We start from the raw sequence: 9,387 nt of genomic DNA, 5'->3' as shown, positions 1-9,387 counted from the left end.
CATAAAAAGGAGCAAATATTAGAGTACATTTTTAATCAGCACTGATTGAATGGGCCTTACTGTTAATCCATGTCATCAAGAAATATACAATTTTGGTAAAGGGCTATCAGCTCGTTCTAAATCCATATCTATTATAAACCATGATTTTAACAAACTTGAATCTGCACTACGTCATGAAGCTTTTCATGTAAATTTTAAGTTTTTAGGCCCTTTTGTTTTTAAGAAGATTTTTCCTTCCATATTCCCATGTACAATTTGATTCTATATTGTGGCCTCATGCACCCTACCCCACAAACATGGATCTTATATAAGTGTATGTCAGAAAGCTTTCGGTGTTTCCGTTGATGCAAATTTCTGCATAATTTACACATACAAAATATTTTTTACCCCTAAAAACATATCCCATAGGGTCACTATGACGCAGAAAAAAGATAACAGTTCATATCCTGTGATCAGGCTTAATGTTCAGTCCAAGAAGTACATAACAAGAGGCCCACAGGACTTATCGGTCACCTGAATACTAGTGAAAAAGTATCACTACTTTCATGGGCTATGAAATCTAGAAAAAAATTTCCAGTTCTGAATATCTAAGCTAAATTCTAATGTTCAGCAGCAGTATAAAACAAGATGTGTTCTAGCTTAACACTTCACTGCCCTCAAAAGTGTATACAGTGATGAAAGGCTTTAAATAATAGGTGTATTAAATTAAAACGTCAAAATATGACTAATTTGGACTCATCCTAAAGTCATAACTCTGGGTTGTGAAATTCACCATTTTTTAATGTACATCCTTTTCTGCTCTTCCTAAGTAAGCATTTAGATTTTATACAGTATCAGCAAACTTACACATAAATACTATATAGTAATGATGTACAATCGGGAATAAAAAATTAATCGATGATCGGATCCACCTTTTCGATTGATTAATCGAAAAATAAATGAATTTTATTCATTTCAAATTTATGGCATAAATATATATATTTACTTTTTTACCCTAAATATTAAGTTAATTAGAATAAAATCATCAGATTGATTGATCGTATCTTGTTTAACGTCTCTCTCTAGAATTTTTCACTAATGGAGACATCTAAAATCATTAGAAATTTGAATTTAATAATCCGATACTTTCGATTTTGGTTTTTCGGGATAGGGATAGATCTCTTGACTTTTGTTGTTGTTCTTGTGGGATCCAGGTTAGAATATAGTCTTGCTTGTTGTAAGAAGCAAAATCTGAGGCCCCGTGTCACAGCAGGTGTGGTATAAAGATCCCTCCCTGCTCAAAGACTGTAAGCACTAAGCATAGGCCTAAATCTTGCAGCCCTTCACCGGCAATGGTGACGTCTCCATATGAGTGAAATATTCTCGAGCGGGACATTAAACGATATTCAAATTTTGTCAGCCATTTTGATTTTGTTAAGTCTCAGCATGAATATTCGCATTATCAAAAAAAATATTGACGTCGGCGATTTTCGATTTTCAAAATGACAATGATCGATTATTCACATCGTTTCATTACAGCGACTGACAATCGAAAGTCGGCGATAATTAGTACATCACTACTATATACCAAGTTTGGCCCCACCCTGGGGTCAAAACCCTTACTCTGGGGAAAATCAAATTTACAATTTTGGTATAAGACTACCTGCTCTATCCATTTAGTTTCAATTGAGTATGAAAAGCACTAAAGAAAATGTTATTTAAGTGTTTTACACATAAACACTATATAACAAGTTAGGCCCTGCCCTGGGGTCATAACCCCTACCCCGGGGATCATGAAATTGACAAGTTTTGTAGAGGTCTTCCTGGTCTATATCACTTTGCATTCAGTTTTTCTTACATATACATGTGTGGTTCTTGAGAAGAAGATTTTTGAAAATTGGTCATTTTTGGGTAGTTTTTGCCCTGCCCCTAAGGCCCCCGGTGTGCAGCAATCCTGAAATTTAAAATTTATGTTCCCCTTGTTCCAAACCGAATTTGAAAAGAATTGGAATGATAGTTATCAAGAAGTTGAAAATGTTTATTGTTCACACACTAAATAACTGAACATTTTCGACCCACCCTGATACCAAAACCTCTACCCCTGGGATCATCAAATTTACAATTTTGGTAAAGGACTACCTCTTCTTTCTAAATATCTATTTACTATCAATAGAACTAAAAAAAAAATGTTATTGAAGTGTTTTATACATAAACACTATATAACAAGATTTGCCCCGCCGTGGGGTCAGAACCCCTACCCCGGGGATCATGAAATTTACAATTTTGGTAGAGGCCTTCCTGCTCTACATCACTATGCATTTAGTTTTTCTTACATGTGTATTGTGCTTAAGAAGAAGATTTTTAAAAATTAGTCAATTTTGGGAAGTTTTTGCCCCACCCCTTGGGCCCCAGGGGTGCTGGAGTCCTGAAATTTACAATTTATGCCCCCTTGTCCCAATGATGCTTTATACCAAATTTGAAAAGAATTGGACTGGTAGTTATTAAGAGGAAGTTAAAAATGTTCAATTGTTAACGCACGACGGATGATGACGGACGAAAACCAATTGCAACAGGTCACCTGAGTTTACTCAGTTGACTTAATAAATAAATAAACAAAAAATAAAGGCAGAGAACTTGTCTTTTAAGTTGTGGTTCAACATGACGATGTTGTTCAAATTTAGATTTACACAAAACTAAATAAAACGATGACCAACAAATCGAAAAAACAATCCTGTAGGTGATCAGGATCAAATCGAGAAAACAATCCCATAGGTGATCAGGATGCACATGGTCTCCATCACAGGAGTCGACATTTTCATCATGTTCAACGTTTACTTAGCAAGTACAACTACAGTAACTGAGCTTCACGAGCGCTCACGAAAAACTGCCCATCCGTGACTTGTCGTAAATTATAACAGTGGCACGAAATGCGCAAAAAGGTCCTTAATATATAAAGACTATACATGTACCTTTTAACATTAATCAGATATACATGATGATGCATTTATATAAGTGTGACATAGAGACATATCATATGATGACATGTAACCTATAGAAACTTCAAAGTAAAATAATAAATTACGAAGGTATTTATTTCATATGAACCAACATTTATTCATTTTATGAACAAACACTACTGTAGTATACCCTAAACAGTGTAGATCAAAATCAAATGGTTTAAATTGATATATTTTTTAAAAAGCGTGATCCACATAAAAACTTTTGACTCCCAGAATTCAGCTACAGAGGGTCATCAAGACCCTTTTAACTCCACAAGTAAAGAAAAAAAAAAATGGCTTTCATGTAAATTTCCAATTTTCCAACCCAATGGTTTTTAAGAAGACTTTTAAAGATCTTCCCTATATTCACTTGTCAAACTTTGATCCCCTATTGTGACCACACCATATCCTTAGGTCCATGATTTTGAATACTTGAATTTTTCTATATATTTGCAAGTAAAATTTTGATGTTGCCCCACCTCAACCCCGGGGACCTAGCTGAGTCTAATATACTTTAATTTGCTGGCCTCAGTGGCCAAGTGGTCAGAGCATCGCGCTCAAAATCACACGGCCTCTCACCTCTGTCGGTGCGGGTTCGAATCCCGCTCGCACCGGTAAGTGAGAAAGTTTCCCAGTTTACTTTCAGAAGGTCGGTGGTCTCTTCCCAGCTACATTGTATCTGGGTTCTCTCTTCCACCAATAAAAACTGGGCGCCACCACATCACTGAAAAATTGTTGAGTGTGGCAGAAAACATCAATCAATCAATCAATCTGCTTCATGTTTGGAAGCTTTCATCTAAATATCCATTTAGTTTCAATTTAGTATCAATAGTACAAAAGATGTTAAATGTTCTACACATAAACACTAAATACCAAGTCCGGCCCTGCCCTGCTTCATACCAAATTTGAAAAGAATTGGAATGGTAGTATTAAATCAAGAACAAGATATGTTTGTGAAACACAGATGCCCCAAATAATGGCCAATTCCAAAGATGACCATGCAATGTCACAAGGACAAATACCTTGGTACCAGTAGTAAGATCTTAATTGTCACAAGGAATGTTCATGTGAAATATCAAAGCTCTAACATTTACCATTTAGAAGTTATGACTAATGTTAAAGTTTTCAAAAAGTAGGTCAAACTCCAAGGTTAAGGGTCAAACAATTTGGTAACCACGGAAAGGTCTTGTCACAAAGAAAACAGAATGAATACAGAATGACAGACAGGACAAAAACAATATGCCCCCGATCTTCGATCTCGGGGTCTTGAAAATTTTTTTAAAAATTTTTTTGTTCACATATTTGATAACTGACCATTTGGCCCATCCTAATACAAGTTATTTTACAACACCTGTCTTGAGCGCATCCAATGGCTGAAAACATCACAAATGAAGAACTATGGAAGAAAGCAGGACAGGAACCCTTAGACATGCAAATCGGACGGAGGAGGTGGGGCTGGATTGGACATAGCCTAAGGAAGCCACCTTCCAGCACCACACGACAGGCCCTGACCTGGAACCCGCAGAGAAAGAGGGGACGTCCAAAAAACACCTGGAGGCAGGACTCAGAGGCAGAACCAAAAGTGCAGGACCAGTGTTCGAAATTGGTTTAAAACTTGGTATACACATACCTGTGACAGAACTGTCATGCCACAACTGGAGATTTGAAAATTTTCAGCTGGAGTTTTGGTCTGATAACTGGAGATTTTTTATCGACATTTTTTTACCGTTTTTGTGTGTTCATTGGCTAATGAAATCATGCTACTAGTAGTTTTTTTTGTGTTACAAGTGTCTGAGTTCATAATCATCAGATCCTTTTTGTGTTGAGAACATTGATAATTCCTTTTTTGTGTTAAGAACATTGATAATTCTTAAGTCAATACCTTAAAAACCACAATTAAAAGAAAAAAACTTGTTATATTTATTACAGAGATAACAAGTTATAACAATTATCACATAAGTTAACAATAGTCACTACACATGCCAGATATTGAAAGCACTAATGTCACTGAGTCCAAAGCACAATATGAAAATGGTGTACACCTTAAGATTGTTTACTTGAATATAAAGCACATTATAAGTTTATGAACAAGACTGTTTATATAAGGCACATGCTGACTTGGCTGCTCTGACAAGTTCTGGCTCTGGTTTGTACTGGTGGCACTCTTCTGGGTTGTTGATCTTTACACTGAGTAAGCTGTGGATGGTCTTATCAGCAAGGCTCTCTCTGGAGTCTGTCTGGATCTTCTTCAGCATGGAAAAAGTCCTTTCTGTGTCAGCATTGGAGTGAGGTAGTGTCAGAACAATCTTGCTGAGTTGGTGAAGGAGCTGAAACTGCTTCTGGCCACTTGGTAACTTCAGGTTCCCCATGGTGTTCCAAAACTGGTTCAAGGTTGTGTCAGCATCAAAAGTTGGCAGGTCAGACAGAGGAGTAAGGATGTAGTCTGAAGTCTCATCTTCTAGTTGCTGTTTCTCCTGCTGGCTCAGACTGCAAAACCTATCAGACAAGCTGACAACTGAAAAAGAAGAACAAAATTTAGTATAAAATATATAAAATTTAAGTATAAAAGCATACATTTATAAACAGGTACTCTGATACACATGTATAAATATTCCCTTTTTCCATCCAGTAACAATTATAAAAGTTCTCAAATTCTGTATTATTTGTTTCAGTTCTGGTGCATTCTTATTTTCTTCTTTTTTTTCCAAAGTGCAAATTCAGCTTACCAATAATTTTGAAATACAATAAAAGGTACTAACCATCTTCTGGAGAAATCTTGTCCTTGGTGTTGGGATTCAGGAACCCGATACCCTGGAGAACCTTGTCCTGGAATGGGAACTTCTTAATCATAGTCTCAGCTATGGTGCAGTAGAACTCCCTGACTGAACTGAAATAAAAGAAATTAGACAATCTGCTTACTCAGTAAAAAGCATACAATACATTCAAATAATAAATCATATCATCATATATAACTATGTTTGTCTTGTAGATGGAGTGTGGTCTTCCTGACACTAATATCATATCTTTTCATGTAAATATTAACACAGTCATTTGATTTTCATGAGCAAATGTTATTATTATTATCAATTACTTGTACTGCATGTAAATTCTCAATCTATAACCTTCATTAAAATTAAATACCTAAAGAACTTCCTAACTGTCTCTGGTGGCAGGTCCTCATTGTCACTGAGGTAGCCCCTTGCAGTCAACCCAACTGCAATTCTGGAGTCGTCCTGCTGGTTATCTGTACACCTGAAGTCAACCTTGGTGATGTCTTGCTGCACTGTGATGGTCTTGGTTGTGACGAATTTACCCAACAGCTTGTGTAGCAGTCGAACCATCTCTGTATGAAGAAAGCCAACCATGGATTCACCAGCCTGAAATATAAAAGGAAATATTAAATATGATGCTTAATAACATTGTACAATAAAATATTCACACAATTCTGGTGTCTCCTTGGCACTTTCCTATTATTAATTCTTTTTCACAATGCTTAATATAAAATACCTGAAACATCACATTGAAGTCGTTGAGGATGGGTAGGACAAACTCAAGGAAGGCAAAGTACAACCACATCTCGTCGCTGATTAGGACCTCCATACATCTGTTGATACGGCCTGGTTTCTCACATTCTGCATGGCTCTGAAAGTAACTCTTCAATGCTGGCCACCGTTGTAGAGTACGCTGAACACACCGCTCCAATGACAGCCACCTGGTACTGCAGTGCTTTAGGATCTTCATAGGGTCCGTGTCTGTGAATTCTTGCAACTGCTGATACTGCTCTCTTCTGTTGGAACTGAAAAACATAGCATTGAAAAGTTAATTAAATTATAAAATAAATTTTGTTAAAGTTAACCATAGATGCATTTCTGTATGAATGTATCTACATTTATCAACCTTAATACTTAGCAAAATATTTTTTTATCACTTGTCACCTGATACCTGTGATGAAAGTGGTAGTAGATGTCAACCAAGAAGTCGTCGATTGGCAGTGGTAGGGTCTTGATGGCCTTCTGTGCACAGATGTTGGCTAAGTGGCACACACAACCTACGTTGAACACGTTTGGTGACATCTGCTGAATACGGGTCAGGACACTGTTGTTCTTACCAATCATCACATTACAGTTGTCTGAGGAGAAACCAATACGGTTGGCCCAAGGGATGTCTCTGTCACTGGGAAAAAAAATATAAAATTAGTATACCAAATACATGTATATAACATGTTTAAAATAAATCTTTATTATATAGACAAAAAATAACAGATTTATATCACTGAAAAAATTTAATATTTATCTTTTTAAAAAGACAAACTATCAATATACTTACATGAATACCTAGTTCAAGCAGTTGAAGATGTTTGCACTGGTACCGATGTTACAGGTTGGAATACCAAGAAACTGTGTAGAAACCTTCTGAAGAGTCTGGTTGTATACACGTATCAGGATGTTGAGTTTCTTGTTGTCACCCTTGTCGTTGGACTCATCGATCATAACGGTGAACTTCTCTTTACGGCACATGTCGCTGACTTTGTTGTCCCAGTGAGGTGCTAAGGCTTGTGTGACGATGTGGGTGGTCTTGGTCCTTTTGCAGGAAAACTTTTGTGCTATGGCAGAGTCTGGGAACATTGTTCTCATCAGGTCAGTGAAGTGGTCAGCCATCAGGAATGCACAGTTGTACTTTGCAATGTAGTTGGCGAAAAGGGTTTCTGCTAAGGGGACTTCGTCTACGTTGGTACTGCTGCTAAACATGCTAGACACAGTTGGAGTTGATGCTACTGAACTGTAGTTTTTCTGGTGAGTAAGTGTCTCCATGTGTTTGGTAACGTCGTTGCGACCCCCATAACATATCTTGAAGTCTGCTTTACAGTAAGTACAGTAAGCATAGTCTGGACCCTTGGAGCTGGCTTGGCACCACTTAAATTCGGATTTCCAAGCAGTGTTGAACTTTGCTAGATATTTTGTCTTCTTTGCTGCAGGAGCATTCGGAGATAGGTTACGTTTCGGCATTTTGGAAAGTTATGATTATGTCCAAAAAACACATTCTTAAATAATACTTCCATTGCCATGATTGGCTTGGGCTGAAAACACCCCCATACAATCGGTGTTTGAGTAGACTTTATGCTTCTTTGATCGTCGGTACCAAGTTTTCAACAGCATCAAAGATCGTCCGACTTGATGTTTTTATAACAACTTCAACTGCCGGTATCGCTTCCTAATCACCAGAGTGTGTGCCAAACACAATCTTTTTAATCATCCACTAATTGTTTATTATCACCAATTGCTGTGTAATCATAAATAAACTCTTGAAATGGCTTCAGTAATTACTGTACCCTCGTTAATTGACATTTACCTGTGCAGTCACTGTGACAGAAAATCAATAACAGGAACAGGAAATAGACGACTTTCGATTGTCTCGGGGTTTTTCCTTATCAATATTGAAAAATGGCGCTCAGAAAATTTTTGTTGTTGAAAATTTGAAATGACGGAAGATTTTACATTTTAACGGAAGGAACGGAAGGGGGGCTCAAATTCGGGAGATTTTGTCTTCCGACGGAAGAATCACAGGTATGTATAGACCACAGGTAAATGTCAAGACCACAGGTCTATGCCAAAACAAGATGACATAGACCTCATTGAATTAGCATAGATAGCAACATTGAATAAAACATAACACAAATTTAAAACATTGTTATTTGCTTCTAATGTACTTAGAAAGCTTATTTTCTTTCCATTTCCATCACAATGTCCTTCTTTCCTCGTAACGTTTATCAGACGTCGACTTTTGGGATAACCCTATTGCTTTAAACCTAGAAAATTGGCATAGAAAATTTGGTCTATCCCAATTACAATTGGCATAGACCGGTGTCATTTGACATAGACTCAATCTATCGGTCTATGGTTAATTTCGAACACTGCAGGACATAACCTGGCACAACGCAGCAAAAGAAACCGCGAATCATTGATGGCCTATGTTAGTTTTGCTGTGTAACAGGAAGGGAGAAAATGAAACAGACCAGACCGGGATTCGAACCCGGGCCCCCTGAATCTCTAGTCAGGTGTTCTACCAACTGAGCTAACTGGCCACCGTCAATCAAACCCGGCTGACCGCTACACTCCTCCCTCCTTAAATGTCTTCACACCTGAAGACATCAGCCCAGGATCTTTATCCCTTGGCAGGCATTGTCACCTGTCAGTTCCAGGGGTTGGTCTACGGCACCAAATGTAACAGGAAGGGAGAAAATGCAATTTACCAGATCAGGATTCGAATCCCGGTCTGGTCCGTTGCATTTTCTCCCTTCCTGTTACAGCTGTAGCCCACATTTTTGTAGGTTTTCCCCTAGTCCTTTCATCTGTGGTTATATAGCTTACTCCACAGACTGCCGACTCTGCAGCTTTATCTGTAAAGGTCT

At 37.6% G+C, this 9,387-nt stretch overlaps 1 protein-coding gene across 2 annotated transcripts; it reads right to left on the bottom strand.

Annotated features, from left to right (window-relative positions):
- Positions 1–4,883: 4,883 nt before the first annotated feature.
- Positions 4,884–7,439, bottom strand: LOC125662754 (uncharacterized). 2 transcript variants are annotated; one of them, XM_048895096.2, is made up of 6 exons: positions 7,305–7,439; positions 6,921–7,151; positions 6,486–6,774; positions 6,120–6,355; positions 5,738–5,865; positions 4,884–5,493 (listed from the first exon to the last, which is right to left on the bottom strand). In XM_048895096.2, the coding sequence occupies exons 2-6, from the start codon at positions 7,091–7,093 to the stop codon at positions 5,060–5,062; spliced, it is 1,260 nt and encodes a 419-aa protein (XP_048751053.2). In that variant the 5' UTR covers positions 7,094–7,151; positions 7,305–7,439; the 3' UTR covers positions 4,884–5,059. The 2 variants fall into 2 exon arrangements, with proteins under 2 accessions (XP_048751053.2, XP_056003345.1); XM_056147370.1 differs by lacking the exon at positions 7,305–7,439 and having other exon boundaries at positions 6,914–7,044.
- Positions 7,440–9,387: the final 1,948 nt, after the last annotated feature.

Source organism: Ostrea edulis, chromosome 8 (assembly GCF_947568905.1).
Source record: "Ostrea edulis chromosome 8, xbOstEdul1.1, whole genome shotgun sequence".
In the NCBI taxonomy this organism is placed as follows: domain Eukaryota; kingdom Metazoa; phylum Mollusca; class Bivalvia; order Ostreida; family Ostreidae; genus Ostrea; species Ostrea edulis.
Note: the sequence above shows the minus strand (reverse complement) of the source record. Positions and strands in the feature narration are given on the sequence as shown.